General features: G+C 39.0%; 2 protein-coding genes across 2 annotated transcripts; one reads left to right on the top strand and one right to left on the bottom strand.

The window, feature by feature from the left end:
• Positions 1-2401: 2401 nt before the first annotated feature.
• arpc2 (actin related protein 2/3 complex, subunit 2) lies at positions 2402-9746 on the bottom strand. The gene is made up of 10 exons (XM_007572196.2): positions 9530-9746; positions 8291-8325; positions 7985-8097; positions 6122-6167; positions 5799-5985; positions 5516-5609; positions 4895-5021; positions 4367-4467; positions 3676-3776; positions 2402-2913 (listed from the first exon to the last, which is right to left on the bottom strand). The coding sequence occupies exons 1-10, from the start codon at positions 9601-9603 to the stop codon at positions 2892-2894; spliced, it is 900 nt and encodes a 299-aa protein (XP_007572258.1). The 5' UTR covers positions 9604-9746; the 3' UTR covers positions 2402-2891.
• A 5683-nt stretch (positions 9747-15429) lies between these two features.
• On the top strand, positions 15430-18762 carry LOC103151916 (C-X-C chemokine receptor type 1-like). The gene is made up of 2 exons (XM_016660775.1): positions 15430-15978; positions 17138-18762. Exon 2 carries the CDS (start codon positions 17140-17142, stop codon positions 18193-18195), a length of 1056 nt encoding a protein of 351 aa, XP_016516261.1. The 5' UTR covers positions 15430-15978; positions 17138-17139; the 3' UTR covers positions 18196-18762.
• The last annotated feature ends 476 nt before the right edge of the window (positions 18763-19238 follow it).

Here is a 19238-nt window from a genome sequence, read left to right as displayed (position 1 = left end):
TACTGCAAAATGCAGTGGAGTAAAAGTAGAAAGTATCCATTATTTAATCTTCTTAAGTAAAGTACAGATACACGAAAATTGTACTTAAGTACCGCATGAATCATTTGTCTTGAGTTGGTGCGTCCCATTTGAAGTCGGAAGTAGGAGATTATGACTGGAAAGTCGTAAAAATCAAGTGTGAGACTTTTCAGAGGGCATTAGCGTGGGAGAAACGTCGACTACACCCAGTGACCACTTGCAAGGCAGAATTCGAATGTCAATATGGCCGAACTTCACATCAACAATAGTGAGCTGTGGTGGAAACGTGTTTTTAACAAGACACACTTGTAAGAGTGCGTCAAAATCTCCTTCAGGATTCTGACGCACTCTTGAGTTGAGTTGAGTTGCTTGAGTTACATATTACTATATTGCACTTTGGTCACAGCGTGCAATATAGTACGTTACACAGCAACTCAAGCATTGGCAAGCTTGAGTTACACAGCAGGGCTATGATCCACATAGCAACAATCTGGAGTTAACACCAGATTGAAATTGCTCCGCAGTTATGTAAGAAACATTTCCAGTTAAAGCAAATGCTTGGCGCCAGCTGCTACTACCAAGTGTGGCTCAGTCCTAGTCCTAAAACGCTATCAAAAATCTGCAATGTAAAGAAAGCATTTCTCTTTTCAGGAGAATATCAAAAAAGTAAAGTTTTCCTTCAGATGTTGGACATCAAGCAGCACTTGGAATTTCTCCATCAGCCCTCAATCGGTCTCCTTGATAGCCAATTACTCTGGCCATTGGGTGACGCTAGCCTCCTATACTTTCATTCCCGTATTGGATTTAAAAAACAAAAACGCAAACCAAGGACCTACAACTGAAGCTTGACTTTAAAATAACATGTCTGAATAAAAACAACTTGAAAATACGACATTCTTGATTGTTGGCATTTCCCGTGTTTACACGCACTCGGAATGAAGTTCTTTTACATTCTGTATGTCCCGAGATTCAACCGTGCGATAACATCTACCGGATCGTTGGAGATCTATCACAACGCAGAGGGCTTTCCTCAAGCGTCTGTCCTCAAATGGCTTCCAAAGAACCAGAAGAGATCTTATCTTATAGACTTTCTTAGTCAAAAACATTTTCAGTGATAAGGTTCTAGAGTATCTTCCATTGTACGGTTCAACGCTCCACCATACAAGATTGTGATTGGTAACAGGCAACATTTTGTGGCTTTTATGTCGATTAGTGGCAAAACCCTGACCAAGTACTCAACTTCTGTCATGATTAACATTGCTCATCATAAACGTACTTATAATACTGTGAGATGAGCTAAGTTAGATGTCTTTTGGTTGAGGCATGACATTTTTGGATGATTGTGTTCCTTCTGGTTTGGGATATTGTGCAGCTGGAAAGTTTTTTAGCCCTTACTTTTTTTGGGGGTGGGGGGTCGTTATTATGGTTTGGTAACCATGTGAAGGTGTTATTAGCATCTTGGAAAGCTAAACTAATACATGAACTACGACACCAAGTCCCAGAGGTGTAAATGAAATATCTTTAAACTGAATTGAAATAGGAGTGAGAATACATCCTTGAGGCGCTGCTCCGCTTAGTTCAATGATTTGCACTAGAGTGCAGGTTAGAGTAACATTGTGTTAACAGTTATGGAGAATTTTATTGTCAGAAATCCACTGTGGCTATTTTTATCAATGTGATTAGCTTGTGCGCAGAACTTACGCAATTGTCATTTGTGGATTAGCGGACAACACAAGCAAACTGTATGTAGTGGGAGCCACCATTGTCAATAATTTCTCTCAACTTTTTTGTCGATTTAATCACATAAAATCCCAATAAAACAAAAAAAAAAATTTGTGTGTGTGTGTGATGAAAGAAAACAGAAAACAGTTTAGTTTAAAAGGCCATATGACTCATAACATCAGGTTCTGTCACATTAAGTGCATGGACTCACCGCTCCTGTTTGTTTGCCTCTTCCGCCACACAGAACAAGGAAAATTCCTTTACTAATGAACATGAAACGATAGTGATAAAATATTTGCGGCTCGCTTTAATTAATCTGCTCTACTTGTTTTTGTGATTGACAGTTTTGTGGTTACCTTCCTCAGTGTCTGTGCCCAGAGCACAGGTGTTTGCAGTTTCATTGACCACAAAAACACGACAGACAGTATTCCAAACACAATAGTAATCTGGAATCTGCCAAAAAATAAAAAATAAAAAAATACAAATGATTAAAGACTCATATTTCCTTGTTGAAATATGAGGAAAAAGTCAGGGTGGAGACAGAGGAAAAACGAAAACAGAAATGCAGAGATAGTGCATCTCAAGATTGGAAAAAGTTTTATGAATAAAACAAGCTAGAAGGTATTCTCACAGGACAAAAAAAAAAAAAAGATATTTTTGTCTTTTTTACGTGTTTTATTTTTCAAATGATGATGGTACAGACGACATGAAAGCACAGAGAGGAAATTTCAATCATCCAACATGTGGACAATGCATGGTGAGGGGAGGATGGGGGGCAAGCAAGAGTACCAAATGGAGTAAAATATCGTATCAAAAGTTTCATTCATTTTGTTCATATATATATTTATATAGGACTAATAATTCTCTTTAACAATGCAAAGCAAGGAAATGCCCTTTTTTCCCCATTTATCTTTAGCTTTCCTTGTGTAGAGCCAACTTTATTACTCATCCGAAAACAGGAAGAAATCTTTAAAAAAAAAAAAAAGTAAAAGAAAGCTGGATGTTTTTTTTTTTCTTCTTTTGGGTGGGAGGCGAGGCGAAGAAGGGTGGGGGGACGTCCTGAAATCCTGTCCAATGTGGCGTTGAAGTCAGATTTGTGGTGCGGCTGAGTGTGCCCACACGGGTTTGGGTCTCTCCACAGACGGCTGGCCTCAGCGGGAGAAAGTCTTCCCACTACAAAAGTGAAAAAAAATAACAATAGGTGAGCCAAACAGCAGCTACGATTTTTTTTCCTGACACTTTCTCGATTGGGCAGGAAGGACTTTTATTAAGCTTACACATCCTTGATTGAGTTAGGACATACCAAGAAGTCGAGTCTTACCTTCTGACGCAGACAAACTTGAAAACTGTCCCTAAAAATGAAACTATTCTCTACAGAAGCTACAATGAAACCAGTTTGTTGTTTAGTAGTTTGTCACTAAAAGTTGCGGAAACACTTCCCCCCCCACCTCCGCCCCGAAAACTCTCATCAAAGAAAACAATGAAAACCGATAGTGATAGGAATTTCTCGGTATGCTTTAATTCTCTGCGAGCTGCTAATTAAATGAGTGACTGATGGGTTTCATTTTCATTAATTGCATCAGAAAATGGCTGCACGGAATTCATGTGAAGTGATTGACCTCTATCAAAGAAGTTTATTGTTGCTGTAATCCCAGAGGAATCCGAAGCAAAACATGGCAACAAAGGCGAAAGGAAACGCGGCGATCGTGCGTCATGAATAAATCTCAAAAACCTCCCTTCAGATCTCACCCGAAAGAAAATAAAAATAAAAAACAGTTTGAAAAAGATTCCTAAAGCATGAGTCGTATTGCTGAAAACAACATATTTCAAATATGTTGTGAAATATATAAGGAGAAAAAACAAAAACGTTTTTGTTTTTTCCTCCTTATCTCGTTCTTCTCTGCGCGCCGGTGAACGTGAATGAAAGCTACTCACGAAATGGTCTTCATCTCTTTCTTCTCGGCGTCGGGTCGAGCGCGGTTCAGCACCTTGAGGAAGTCTGACGTCTTGGCTCTCATCCGTGTGTGAATGTAGGCCTAGAAGAAGATGAAAAAAGCAAAAAAGTATGAAGATCTAGATTAGCCGTTGCGAGATTTTAAGATAACAGGACGTTTTTAGCTCGTTTCTGTTTGCGATGATGAATTTCAGCACAATGTTTTATAGTCATGCAACAAATACTGCATAAATGCTTACTGAGCAGCGCATAGCATGAAGAGATGGAACGAGAGATTGGACGTTTTAAGAGCGTACCAACCCCCGGCGGCCAATAAATCCACCTTTGTTGACTCACTGCTTGAAGTAAGGGCACTTAACAACCACTTCCGTTATCCGTTTGTGATCGGAATGTTTCCATAGAAGCTTTGAATGACATTCTTTCAAAAAAAAAAAAAAACCAAGCTGGGATTACGACGTTTAAGCATAAATCAAACCTAAACAAACACCTGTTCTGGCAGGACCCTAATTTACACTTCCAGCTAAGCTTTTTATTTAAACAGAAAGGCTTTGTGAGCAGTTTGTCTTCGACTGCAAACCCTGATTTCAGTTGGGAATGCAAACTCTAACTCCTGCATTTTTTTATGTTTTTGCAAAAAATAGTGCAGGTTTTATGGTTTATGAGCAGAGTCACCTTGGAGCACTTTATGTGGTAGTGCAGGTAGTCCCTGAAGGTGTGGATGAGGTTGATGGTGTTGTCTCTGGCATTGGCATTGGTGTGACGAGGAAACAGGACTGCAGGGACGCAAGCACAAAAACACACTCAGAAAACAAATATCGATAAGGGCTGAAACGATTCATCGCGATAAATCGATCATTGAAATAATCGGACTATACAGACGTTTAAAAAAAAGGCCATTTGCTGAAAAGACAACATATTCACAGCAGTGTTTAAGCTAAAATTTATAAAATGCATTTACATTTTCCATTTGTTTTACGTAAAACTCCTCAACTGGCAGAGTTTTAGCTTCACCTGGTTCAAATTGTTGTTGCATTTTAGCCAATAAAATGTTTTTCTCATTTAAAAAAATAAGTTGATTTGTTTATTTGCATCTTTTAATGCATTTCTAATATTGTAAATAAAAAAAAAGGTTTTTTAAAAATCCGATTAATTCATTAATCATCAGAATAATAGATTATGGAGTCATAATCAATTACGGACCGAAGGTGATGTATCCGATGTTGTCCCCGACGGCAGCGTCTGTGTCCTTGAGCTCCAGAGGCGGCTCCCTGTGGCTGAAGAGCACCTGGGGGGCCGTGTGGCTGGCTCTCCGACCCTCTTTAAACTCCTGCACACAGAAACACATGTTGCTATGGATACCGAGGAACCTTTATGTCACGTTGCAACTTTAAAAGTCTTAAAAACTGGTTCAATTTAACTAACAGCACTGGTTGAGAGATGACATCCAAGTGTCTCTCAAAGATTAATTGTGAATGTTAATGCTGTGGGCAGGAATGATCTCCAGTAGCAGTCAGTCTTGCAACAAACCTGCAGAAGACTCTGACTGAAGACTGTGGCAGTGTGTCACGACACGCCAACAGCTCAATATCCAGCCAGTAGAGACCGCATTTAACAACAACATGTCCTGGATGACAACATTAGTTGCTAGGCAGCTCTGCTAATCCGCTTCGTTTTCTATTCTTTGGTTATGTCTGAAATTGAAGTGGCCTACTTAAAGGTGTGGTGAGGGTTTGTGGCAAACTGTTTTTGGATATAGGGCCTGGTTTTTATTAAACATATATATATAAAAAGGGCATGTTTGCGATTTGCCGCCTCGCTCACCTGCATGAAGACTTTCCCGATGATGACGTCGTCGTCGTCTTTGAACACGGTGCTGAACACGACCGTCACTCTGTCCTTCTTGGCCTCCAAGTACCTGAGGGTCCAAACACATTTAGTTTGATCTAAAAGTCAAAACATGTCTATTTCGGGAGGGAACTGCAGCTCTGAGTCAGCTTACAGAGACACACGTCAGCTGAATAAAAGGAACTCATCTATTTGGAGCCAACCGCTTCCTGACTGATCTCATCAGAGAAACAAAAAACTAAATACTTGATGCTCGTACATGGACTCGTCGTCTCTGTAGTGGACCACGGCCCTCTTCTCGCCCTCTTTGCCTTCTTCCTGGAACTTGAAGTACTTCTCGAACACCGAGGCGAAGCAGTTCCTCTTCAGCATCCCCGCCTGGTGAACGACCTCGTCTTTATTGGACGGCAGGGCTTCCAGGTCGTAGAGCAGGGACACGTTGTAGCCTTGAAGGGAAGGTGACAAAACGAATAAATAAAGGAATCGCAAAACTTTTCATTTCACAGATTTGTAACAAAACATGAAAAACATTTGACACTGCAGATAAAAAAAAAAGAGATTTAAGCAACTTTGAGAACTTACCAGCCTCTGGTGAAACCAGGAAATTTCCATACACCCTCTTGAGTAACTGTAAATAAATAAAAGAATGATTTTTTTTTCCTCAAGAATCTCAAAAACAAAAAGATACAGGAGCAAAAAATAAATAAATAAATAAATAAAAAAAAAAAAATACAAAGTCTAGAGTCGATACAAAAGTGATCTAATTCAAGTGTTTGTTCATTGGGATGATTACAGCTCACAGGCAATAACATTTCCTTAGGAGTGCTGTATCTATGTATGCATGTTAGTGAAAAATTTAGTGGAAGGAAAATAAGAGTCGGCTTGAGGATGCCTCTGTATCAGTAACTGCAATGGGCGAGGGTGGGACTTAACCAATACGGACTTTTATCACGATATTTTATGATACTATTGTGATAACAATAAAAGTGATGATTTAAAAACTATTTATTACTTCTTTTTTGGTAACCATGTGGCTGTGACTGTGTGTCACTGCAATTACAGCCCCAGGAACAAATACTGTTTGAGAAAAAAACATTCCTATTCAAAACACACTTCTGATTCAAATCATTAAACTTTTAATCGCAACTGCATTTAATCATATTTTCAAGTTAATGAAAATTAACCAACCCTCCCTTGAAAAAAAACCCCAACAACGAAAAGTTCAAGGGGTTTTTAACATCAACATGGAATATATGACAACAATAAATCAAAATTATCATCCCAATAAATGATAAACGATAAATGATACCACCTCCGCTTAAAAGTAGCTTTATTATTTGAGCGCTGTGATTAAGGTTGGAGCTGAATGATGGCCACGCTGTGATTTTCACAACGCCCAACACTTCCCTGATTTTCAGCAGCTTGTGTGAAATCAGAAGACGGAGCTGACTTGAATAACAGCAGCAAGAGAATGAGCGCCCGAACGCACCATCTGTACCATAAAGGAGTCAAACTGGGGCTGGAGAGGAATGAACATCTCCAGGGGTGAGAGCTAAAGGGAGAGGGGGAGAGGGGGGCTCCTCTCTAATGAGAGCCTGTCTGTTTGGTATGAGCTGATGTGAACAGAGCAAATACACACGTCAGACTGAGGTATGGCAGCAATGCAGCTTTAAAAAACTATGTTTGCACGTTCCTCTTTTCTTTTCAACTCGCCGCTAATTTGAGAAAGAGGAATCTTTCGAATCAAAAGCAGGAAAGAATGTGAGAAAACCAAAAGGCTTCATCCTCAATCGTTTCCAAGCAAATCCTCAGCATGAAAGCACCTTGAATTTTGGCTCCTTTAAACGTCCCACTAAGACTGGGCGAAAAAGGGGGTTTGGAGAGGTGGGGTGGAGGGGGGTCTTTTCGGAAAAGCAGCCAAGCTGTGAGCGCACGCTGTCTGCAGCTCACAGTCAGCACTTCCTCGCCTCGGGGGCGAGTCACTCGAGCTCACTTCCTGTTTCTGCCTGGAACCACAGCAGCTGCTTTCTTCCTTACATGGCAACAGAGTGTTTGTACTGAAGGTGCGATCAGAGCAGCAGATGACGGATCGGCTTCCTAAATCTTCCCGGTCTGCGACCGCCACTCCGACCTTGAAAACTTTGGGCCTGAGGTCTGGGGTTTTCCCAGCGACGACACACCTGTGCTGAACAAGATTTACGTGCCTGCTGATACGCTATCAGTGCAAAAAGCAGAGCACAATGTCAACACTCGTTGCAGTTTGGTGGTTGACTTTCAGAGTAGAGGAACCACGAGTTGCACTTTTGAGTCTTTTAAGCGCAAGATGAAAACAAGACCGATACATTTTCGACACCTTAAAGCCGACTTTCAGAAACGTGTGCATGAGAAAGCTACGCAAAGATATTCCTCCAGACTGCTTTTTGACGGTTGATTATTGGGGTTTACCTCGTCAGCACCGTGCTCCTGCAGCTCCTTGTAGAACTTCAGGGAGATGCTGACCATCACTTTGGTCTTGTCCCCATTGGGGTTGGAGATGTGGTACAAGACGCCATCGAAATCTGGAGCAGCGGGAGGGGAAAACATTTATGTCTAGAGATGCTAAATTAGCCATTTTCTGCTATTTAATGTCAGCGCTTTGACAGCTACTGAGAGTTGCACAAATATAAATCAGTAAGATTTTTCTTTCTCTCTAAAATGAAAGCATTCAGTGCACTAAAAAGGCTTTAAAACTTAAGGTCGGAGGTTTCTCACCAGCAAACGTCACATCGACGGCCTCGGGTTTGGTTCTGTCGGGACAAAACGCTGACTGTTAGCATGCAAAAATGTACATATAAAGCATAAAATGTGAAATTATGGATATGGGTGGTGTATTAAATGAGAAATAAACAAACAAAAAAAAATCTATAAAAGGAGCAGCCAAAGAGTTGCCGTCTCATCTCTGAGTATGCAGAGTTGGGCTACTGTGAGTTTCAGTACGTTAAATTCAATTCCTAAAAGTGATTTTACACAGAGGTTATCTGACTTCCACCTTTTTCAAATGAAAAAATAGCACTAAGTAACAGCTACCGATGGTGCAATTTGACTGAAAAGCAAACAGTTGTGAAATACGCACTTTCCTATGACAAAAAATTTAATAATTTACAATTTAAGTTCAAATATGGAAAATGTAAATTTATCTCGTCTTTTTGAGTTTATTGTTCCTTTATTCCATGTTGGAATCAAACGAACGCAATTAAATATGTAATTTATTCTATTATTCAATCCAGATAGTTGTAGTTGAGTTTGCTCCATGAAGGTGGATGCTGCAGGGACCTGCTGATGTAGTTAGCCACTGCGGACTGACTTGACTCGGCTTGACTACAGGAATGCGGAAGCTGGGAAGAGGAGTGATGGTTCACTGACATGTAGCCACATAATGGATGCGCAGAGCGCTGTAAAACCTCTTAATAAGGCCGTTTATGTTGCGTAAACCACAGTTTTGTGCTCAACACGCTGCTAACGAATAACACTGGGACGACTTAAGAGTGTTAGGTTGACAGCGTTTAGCCAAACATAGTTGTGGGGGAACATGTAAACCCCTCTTTTGAGTTGTTTCAAACAGCCAAACATAAACAGACATTTTCTGCTTTGGTTTCTGTATTTATTACATGTTCGTAAAATTACCCCCAAACTTTTATTTGTTTTTTGTGTGTGTGTTTTCTTCCTTATTGTAATGTCTGGTCGGTGGGTTAATCTGCTCAGGATTGCCATTTTTGACATAACACGGCCAGTGTAGACACACCCCAGCTTCGGGCAAAGCAGCCCCGGCGGAGCAGCAAGCTACATAGTTTAAGCTTTTTCAGCACATTTATAGACACTTAGAGCTGAAACATGCAGTTTTGTGAGCTTTTATCGGCGGTAGTTTCTTGTCTTTTTTTATTTTTAAAGCTGCGGTCCTCTTCAGGGAAACGCTGAAGGGGGAAGCTAGCTGCCGTTAGCAGTTTTTCTCACCCGTTGGATGCGCCGTCGAACTTCAACGTCAGCGTCTCTTCTATGATGCGGTTATTAATTTCTAAGAGGATCATCGCAGCGGATGCTGGTGCTATTTGGTAGGATTAAACCGCTTTGTGTCAAATATTAGGTGAAAATGTTTTCCTTCCTTGACAGACCAGACCGCTTCCGTCGAAGCTCCCTCCGCCTGTAGCTTCCGCGTACTTCACACGCAGGACCCCGGCTGATTTGGGTGGCTTCAAATGTTGCCTGTCTTTAATACGCCAATTCAATTCAGTCCAAAAATATTTTATTTATCCTGAAGAAAATTTTAATTCAGTTTATTTATATAATATTTATATAATTCATAGCATTCACTTTTGCAGCAGGCCTTCATATTGAACATGTATGTAGCGACAGTGGGGAGAAAAAAAACCCTGCTCCAACATGCTTGCAGCATAAAAATACTGCTATAATTCCTAAATTCACAAAATATTTTTTTTCTATATATTTGCGTGATTTTCTTTATTTGAAATGCTGTGGCTATTTCTTACTCTGTAGCTTACACTGTGCCTGTATGTGCCATTAAACACAGGCACATATTAATAACACAAATACAATATCATCAAAAAGCTAATATAATAAAAAAAATCTGTTTTAATTGAGCAAGAAAATATGTGTTATATATTACCCAGAGTCATTAAACAGATATGTTTTTCAAGCATTTATTTGTCAGGCTGATTGCAGCAGTCAGGATAAGCTTCAGAAAACAATAAAATATTCATTTTAGAGATTGTTCCTCCTTGTTTGTGCTACACAGGATTAGTAAAATCCCTCAAAACTCAACGTTAAAGTTGTAACCGTGATTGTGATTTGAAATGAATTATTACAGGGACTTCTGCTTTCAGCCACAGAGAGAAAATGAAAGCTTCTGTCAAAGAAGCAAATAGTCAATTTTGATCCTCCATGAAGGCGACTTGGGCTTGTGCCATGGGGCCACTGATCTAAAGGGCCCTTTGTCAAGGTGAAAAAAATAAATAAATAATACAAGAGCTAAATACGTATTCAATTAGATTTAATAAAACAGTAGCAACGTTGGGCTCAATTTTAGAATAGTTACGTTTGGTATTTTGGCAACTCATTATGTGTCAGCTTAAAGAGAAATTAATAACCGCATAAGGCACACTGTCTTGATTGTGCCAAGTGCCAAACATGGGATGAAGACCAAATTAACCCCTGGCACAGATTCAATTGTTGCTAACCTGAACTAGACTCTGTTTTTCCACGTCAGCAAAAAGTAAAATCTGAAGACCGCCCATTAGCAGCCAAACAAAGGAGGCGTAAATGCTGAAAAAAACAGCTATATGATTTTTTTTTTTTTTTTAGAAAAGTTGGTGACGAGATAAAAATAGTCAAGCAACAAGAGGAGATAGAAAAGAGATGTTTTGGTGCCACTAGTCAGTCAGCCGGATTAATTTTACCACTGAAACGGAGCGAAAGAAGAAGATTAAACATGATATAAAGGAAGTATCTTACTGTTTGGGTATTAATATTTATTTATTTTATGCTGTTAGCCTTCTTCCTATTGTCTTGTATGATACAATATTACTTTTCTACTTTTTATTTTTACTCTTACATTTATTGAATCACCCTAACTTGGTTGGGAGTCAAATTTGTGATGCCTTTCTTGATTACCAGTCATTTGTTTGCGGTCATTAAAACCTTAGTTATCGTCCAAACCTGGACTGGACTTATTCAATTCTGAGAAATTACAGGAACTATAAATGTAAAGCCTGACAAAAGCACAGCCTTTATTTAGAAAAATATAATTATTTAAGATTTTCTACATTTTGTCTTGCAGTTTGATCAAACTCAGTGGTAATCTACACTCTGCTGCCACTCACAGTCCTATTTGCTTTACAGTGCTGCCAGAAAAGGCCACTGTTATTACACTTGCTGATGGAAAAATATGTGTGAAAAAAGATCAAAGACTAATTGAAAATATCCTAACCTCTATATATGGACTTTATAAAATATCAAATTAGAAAGCCAAAGCAGTGAGATCAGTTTTGTCAAACATTTCGTGGTATCAATCACTGTTTTTTGTTTTTTTTGTTGGTTTTTTTTTGTTCTTTTGTCTTATCTCTTTTGGGGTCTTGTCCAATGATTCACATTCTTCATCCTTCCACTTTTGTTTTGCCAAGTCGAAGCATTTTCCTTTTTAAAGGCTCACCTCAGATGTTTTTATCTCATTGTCAGGGAAGCTGGTCAAACAAAAACAAGACGCATCAGGATTGCTTTGTTTTGAGACTTCAGGTAAGACTACAGGTAAATAAAAAAAATTGTATTTTATTCCTTTTTTTTGTTTCTTCATAAAATTAACTCCAAGTATGTTGGGAATTGTATCTGTTTGCAGATACTTTGACTTCAGGAGGCTGAACTGTTTTTTTGTGTTAAAGTTTTTGATAATATTTTACTTTTTTGACTTTAAAGAGATAAAAACAGTTATATTTTTTATAACATGTTTAATTCTTCCAGGTAAGAAAATGAAGATAGTAAATGATTGCTTTTAATGGATCACCAGAGACTTTATTAGTTGCTGTTAGTCGCCACAGTAAAATTATTTAAAAACTAAAACAGTGGTGAGTATTTTAATTGACAATTCATTAAATCCAGCCTGAAATTCAAGCTTTAGAGATTTAAATATACCTGAAAATTGAAGACTTTTTTTTCTAAATGTCTGTAATATAGGTAATTGTAGATGAATACAGTTTATTAACTCCCAAATTAATGTATTAGAAAATTTAAAAAATATTATATATAGAAGAGTACTAATTTTGTTTGAAAAATGAAACACCTATATAATTTGAAATCATTTTAATAAAATTTATTTTCTCTTTGAGTTATTGCAGATCATACAGTGATAAGAATATGTTAAAGTACAGTTTAAAATGTGTTTTTTCTTTGCCATGTTGAATAGGAAATGAAGGATCAAACAAAGTTCTGGAGGAAAAACATATTTTATGTCTCATACTTAGTTCAAAACTATATTTGTTGCGGCACTATTTAAAAAAAATACAAATTTCTACTGTTTTAAAATGTTTTCATCTTTTAACAAGATATCTCTAACCATAAAAAATCTATTTATTCTAGTATAAGGACTCTGTAAGTGCTTTAACCACTTTCTCAGAACTGAGACAAAAGTAATTAAAGAGCTAAAGCTGGATTCCTTAGTAGTAACTAAACAATCCAATTTATTTGTCATATTAATAACTTGTTCCTCTGGGGGGGTCTGGGGGGGAAAAAAACCCTCCTAGTCCTCACAGAAGAACAGATCCGGTTCTTCTTGTGTACAAAATAACTAAAAGATTAGATAGGCACCGTGTGAGTTAATTATTCTTTTGGATGTAACAATATACTAATGAAGTGTTTTTCTCAGAAGAGCCGGCTTGGTGACAGATGTGCAGTAAGCGCATACCCGTGTGATCGTACCTGCTGTTGTTTTTCATCCTCCGTCTTTCTATTGTTCTCTGTAAATTCATCAGAGCGCTTCTAGTTTCACTTTAAGAGAAATATGTACGAAACGCTGTCTTTTCTCTGAGCTTAAAAAGGGCATTTACTTAAAAATGTATATATGTTTCATCGTATGATGTTTGTTTAGTTGATTCCAGTAAAGGCGCACTGTGGGACGTCTGTCCTAACACACACACACACGCGCGCGCGCGCAAACATACACAAAAAAGTCTGTTTACTCGTGTCTCATGAGGAATTCAGCTGCTTCTTTCAGCCTTTTTCCTCCTGTGACTATTTTAGATTAGATAACAAGCTGCTCAGTGTCTGTTTCGGATTGTAAAAAGAAAAAAAAGAAACCTTTTAGCAGAACAAACAAAATACCAGATCAGAAACCGTATGTGCAGGTGTGCCAACAGACCATTTGAACAAATGAGGAAAAAAACGTGTGACTCACTCAACAGAAACTCCCTTCTTTTTAAAGAGGAAAGAAATCTACGTGTGAATTTCTATGGTGTCAGTAATTAGTGAGCTGTTGAAGCAATAAAACCTATAAACATGCTTTCGGCCTGCAGAAGAAAACTGGAGCACCTGCAGTTCTCATGGCAACCAGGGAGAAAACATCGGTGCAGACATAAAACATCCAGTTACATGGCGTCCTCTGGGTTCTGGCAGCAACAGGACTGACTGTTATGTACACAAAGAGGGCCTGAAACCTCCAGCTGATAAAGAGAGAATACTGAGAACTCTCAGAGTAACTGGACTGACCCAAGAAAATCTCATGATACTTGGAGGACTTATCTGCTCGGAACAGCGAGACATCTTTTGGAAAACCCAAACCTATAGGATGTAGCTGCAATTTGTGTAGCGTGAATTTAAAGGATTTATCTTTAAAAATGACTAAATAAAGGCATTTATTTCAATATTAAACTGCTTTTAAGTTGTTTTTTTTTTTTACAAATTAGAGTTGCATTACAAAGAAGAGCAAAACAGAAAGGTGGGAAGGTCAAAAGTAAACACAAAAGTGCAAAATGAAACGGCACATTTCAGGTGTGAAGGAAGAGAGCGTTTTTCACGCGAATGACACTTTAAACTTGACTGGAATGTCTTCTACTTTCAGTTGTAAGTTTACCAGAAAAACACGAGGATGGCGTTTGATGAAGCGGCAGCCTGCAATGCAGTCTTCAAGCTGCCAAGATGAGTATCTGCTGGGCGAGTGTCTTCCTCCGAAGCAAATCAAACAAGAATCCAGACACCAGTCGAGTTTTTCCGGAGAGGTTGCTCGAGTTTTCCCAGAAAGGCGAACGTCCAGTCTTACGGACTTTCAACGTGTGTGGCCAGCTGCCAGCCTGTCGGTACAACAAACAGCTCAGGTTTTTCCAGATGAATGGGATCCTAAACAAATCTGGAATTCAATGTGTTTTGAATATATCCACATTAAATGCTTCCACATATGTATGATGATAAAGGAAAACGAATAAAATGTGTGTGTTTAGAAGAAATATCTAGAATAAATATCGGATTCTTTCAAACTCTCCCAAGGTCTTAAAAAAAAACACAAGTGTTTTACTCTATGTGCTGACTGATGGTGTCACGGTGACCCTGCGTGCGCTTCTACGAGGTTATTTTTGTTGTGTGGTTTCGGGAACTGACGGTCTGATGGGACATGCTCCAGCTTCCACACTGTCCGACCGTGACATCTGCCGTGCTCCCACTGAGCATCATGCCAAGAGCGCAGAATTGATTTGTTGTTCAGAAACAACAAATCAGATTTGTTGTTCAGAAACAACAAATCAGATTTGTTGTTCAGAAACAACAAATCAGTAAAAACAAATCGAACCTTGGAGTAGTTCTGCTTTTTATTTCATTGTTGTCAACACCTGTTCAGCTGGTGAGAGCAGTAAGAGACACCTTTGACTTTAAAAAAAAAAAGTAAACTATATACTGGCATTTCTTGTTGGGGTGCCGTCTTACTTCCTGGCGGCGTGACAATGAGGGCATTTACACTTGTAAAAGCCTGCATGTTGTTAAGCAGGGTAAATAAGAAAGATGAGTCAAAGATGGAGTAAAAATTAAATGTGTGTGTTTTGATTCTTTGGAAGAGCAATATAGCAGTAGAAGGCGGGGCAGGAAGGGTTCTGTCAGCCAGTCTGCCACCTGTCATTACTGACTACTTTACAAGCTTCTCTTCATGCTCTCTGATGTTTGTCTCAACATGAAGCTACCTATTTTCCTACTAAAACAACAGAAATACTGGCAAACCTCTCTGCTTCAGAAAAATACCGAGTTGGCAGATTGTTGCTTAAAACAATCAGTCTTTTACTCAATCAAGGAGGAGAACATTTTACAAACCGATTTCCAGAAAGTGGATTTTGTGAAACACCTTGCAACACGAAGCTGGTTACCCAACGAAATCCTGTGACACACACTCACCTCTTGTGTACAGTACGAAACATGAATCTCCAACCACACAAACTTATAACTATCAATAAGCGTACCCTGATTTTGCATCCGGTGAATCATCAGAAAGCGGAGACGGGCTCAGGGAGGCCGTTTACTTCTACAAAGTACAGGTTGGGTTTCTTAGAAAATGTGAAATATTCTGCAATTTTATGGTTTGATGCATCCAAAACTCCAAAACAACATCGAGAAACATGGTGGCGGGAGGTTAATTATTATCAGATGAAGATGAAGTCCTATAAAGGTAGATGGAACTATGAAGCCATTCCAGATTTTTAGAAAAATACTTATTTATTCTTAATTCAACAATAGATTATCTTAGAGGAACATGTTGTAGAAGTGAAAAAGTGTTGACGCAGTCGTGTTCAGGAACACATGTAAAAAAAGGGAAACAGGACATTGGGTCAATCCCGCAGTAGAGAAAAACAGCTGGACATAATGTATTATTACCACACTGGCGCAGAGTCATTTGGATGCTGGAGTTTCCCATCAAGACAGAGGTGAGTTCCTGATGCAGTTCATCTTCTAAAACATTTAAGAAATCTGGCTAAATTAATGACATTTGATATAGTTTGAAATTCAACAACTGTGATAGGAATAAAAAAAGAAGAAGCTTAGGGAGAAAGCTGAAATTAAATAGCTTCACTTCATGAGTTTAATGTTTTTGTGATGTACTTTGTTCTGTATTTTCCTGAATTCATCAAATTCAGACATTTATTTGTACCTTTTAATGGATATTTAAACTGTTGCCTTGCTAACAAAGAAACTGATTGTTATTTTCGTATTAAACGCACGTTGGAGGCAGTGCACCTCCAAGTATCTTCCTGTATGAAACGTCTATGAGAATTGAAGATGGAATTTATTTTCTGGCTGAATTACAATTAGGAATAAGGGTAGGCATCAATAAAGTGACATCCACTTAAACTTCAATAATAATTTGGTTACTTCTATATTGCACATTTGCTTTAGGAACATTTTATTTGTGTGCATGTTTCAAGCAGGAGCATTACTGTTGGTGCACAGCCTCCAACCTCCTTTTTCTGTCTAAATTTACAGATTTTTCAGTTGAATGTAACTCCAAATTATTTACAAAAAATTGCCTATTCACAGATGTTTTCAAACACCATATGTAAAATATATAACAAAAAAAAAATCCAGTTTGGGAAGCTGAAATATAAAGAAACATTATCGATACGCTATTGACTGGTATTTGCAAAACAGCCAATCAATGTGTGCCATTCATTTTCCTTGTTGCGGATTGGCTGAACCCCCAAGAAAGTAAAGAAAGAAGAGTAGATGTTAGCTTCTTCTGCAGCGTGACGACAGCTTCCATTTTGTGTATTAGAGCATATTAAGGTATATTTGAATTATTAAAATGGGTGGTTATAATGGTTGTTAGAGGGGATCGCAAGTATTTGTCAATTTTAGCAATGCATGGCTGGCTGTGGTGTCTGATCCACTGCATTTGATTCAGAGGAAATTATTATTTCCACCAAGAGGATATTATGTAGTTCTAATAAAGAACCTCTCTTCAAAATCCCACACTATGCTTTTAGTATTTCCTTTAAAATGCTGAAGCTCTGAAACCAATTTGAAGAACTTCTTCAAACTGTTTTCTGCAGTTTAAATGACGGATTTAACTCTGTTTCTTTCCCATAGCCATGTCCTTCACCTACGTCTTCACTGACTACTACTTTGAAAATGAAACTGAACAGCTCGACCTGAATCTAAACACAATACCATGCAATCCAAAGCCCCTGGATCCTACGGCAGGGGCGATCTCATCTCTGATCCTCATAGCTAACTTTTTACTGGCGATCCCAGGCAATTTGCTGGTAGGATGGGTGATCAGCTCCAGCAGACAGGTTTTGACTTCATCGGACGTCTACTTGTTCCACCTGACTATAGCAGATGGACTCATGGCCCTGACACTCCCATTTTTTGCAGTAGCGCTGGTTTGGGGGTGGCTCTTTGGTGACTTCATGTGCAAGTTCCTCAACCTGGTCATTGAGGCAAACTTCTACACCAGCATCATCTTCCTGGCTTGCATCAGCGTCGATCGGTACCTTGTGATTGTGCGCGCCAACGAGACCCACGGGACTAAACAGAGGAAGTGCAGCAGGATCCTTTGCGCGGCGGTTTGGGCCCTCGGCTGGGGCCTCGCTTTGCCTGCCCTTTTCAACGACGCCTTCAAGCTTGACGAGGACTCCGAGAGGCTCATTTGCACGGAACGCTTCGACATTGGGAGCGTCACCAGTTGGAGGATCGCCACTCGTGGGTTTCGCCATATTTTCGGCTTTCTGATCCCGCTGGCCGTCATGGTGGCGTGCTACGGCATCACCGTCGCCAGGCTGCTGAACACTCGCGGTTTCCGGAAGCACCGGGCCATGCGGGTGATCATGGTCGTGGTGATTGCGTTCCTGCTGTGTTGGGCGCCATACCATATAACCATGATGATCGACACGCTGATCAGGACCAACCTGATACGGTTCGACTGCAGCTTCAGGAGGTCGGTGACCTTAGCCCTGGATATAACCAACACCCTGGCTCTTCTGCACAGCTCCATAAACCCGTTCCTGTATGCCTTCGTGGGAGAGAAGTTCCGGAAGAAAATGATGTGCCTCATGCAGAAGAAATTCAGACAGGAGAGGATGTCGGGGTCAAAGGTCAGCCGGTCAACCTCTCAGACCTCGGAGGGAACTGGAACAATTCTCTGAATGTGTTGAGCTCTTAAACTTAGTGCTTGTATAGTGAGAGGAATCAACAAACATGGACACATGGCTTAACGTTGTCTTTGTATCTGATTTGAGATGATGAAAACTGGCAGCAGTGTCCAAATCCATCACAAAAATAAGATAAATTATATCAACTTTAGGACGTATCGGTTTTTTATTTGTTTGTTTGTTTGGAAATAAAAGAGTATAGATATTTCAATTATGTTCAATGGTAGGACTTCTTGTATTCCTCTTAGATATTATGACACATTGCTGCCATCTACTGGAACTCGTCATGTTACACCTATGTCGCCTCTATTCATTGACACAATGGTAACACATTTTGGGATATATTTAAGAAAATAAAGTACGGTTAAATCCCTTACAAGTATACTTTTACCGTATTTACAAAGGTACAGTGTAAAGTTTCAACTTTTATCTTTCTTCTTTGTGAATAAAGACGATGCTGAATGTGTGCTTTCTTATGCAAATACATAAAAGTATATTTTTTTCTATCCAAACTTGTTTGGTTTGATTGTAACCAATAAATCTATTTACAACTTGTTAAATGGATGCAGTCTTGTTGAATTTATGACTACTGTTAGCTGCCTTGAATTTGTTTTAACTTTTCCAAGAAGAAATTAATTTTATTTTACACATTTGCATCTTTAAGATAAATCTATAAAGCAGATGACAAGAGTCAAAAAATCATCATCGACCACAGGAATTTCCCATTGAACCTCAAGCTAAATAAATTGAGTGTCTCTTCTTCCTCTAGAGCCTGGGACATTCATTTATAAATGGAAGTTACTTCTGCTGCCTATACACTTTTTTTCCCTTCCACTCAACTTCCCACTAATAGCAAATATTGTGTGGTTTATCTCCCTCTTGTGGAGATAAACCACACATGGTAACAGAATATGTTACCATGTCAGTCTTTTTTATTACATAGCATTTGTGTAATAAAAATACGTTTATTGCTCTAATGTAAAATTTTCAGTGAACCTGGAAGTTATAGTTATTACAGCTGCATTATTATTATTATT

The sequence above is a fragment of the Poecilia formosa genome, unplaced genomic scaffold, assembly GCF_000485575.1.
Source record: "Poecilia formosa unplaced genomic scaffold, Poecilia_formosa-5.1.2 Scaffold297, whole genome shotgun sequence".
Lineage (NCBI taxonomy): Eukaryota > Metazoa > Chordata > Actinopteri > Cyprinodontiformes > Poeciliidae > Poecilia > Poecilia formosa.
Note: the sequence above shows the minus strand (reverse complement) of the source record. Positions and strands in the feature narration are given on the sequence as shown.

Excerpts from the sequence above, each read along its gene's own strand:
- LOC103151916 (XM_016660775.1), top strand. The coding sequence starts at position 17,140 with ATGTCCTTCACCTACGTCTTCACTGACTACTACTTTGAAAATGAAACT.
- arpc2 (XM_007572196.2), bottom strand. The coding sequence starts at position 9,603 with ATGATCCTCTTAGAAATTAATAACCGCATCATAGAAGAGACGCTGACG. Across the intron at positions 6,168-7,984 it reads AGGAGCACGGTGCTGACGAG|TTACTCAAGAGGGTGTATGG; the intron begins GTAAACCCCAAT and ends ATTTATTTACAG. Across the intron at positions 2,914-3,675 it reads AAAGAGATGAAGACCATTTC|TGGGAAGACTTTCTCCCGCT; the intron begins GTGAGTAGCTTT and ends TCACTTTTGTAG.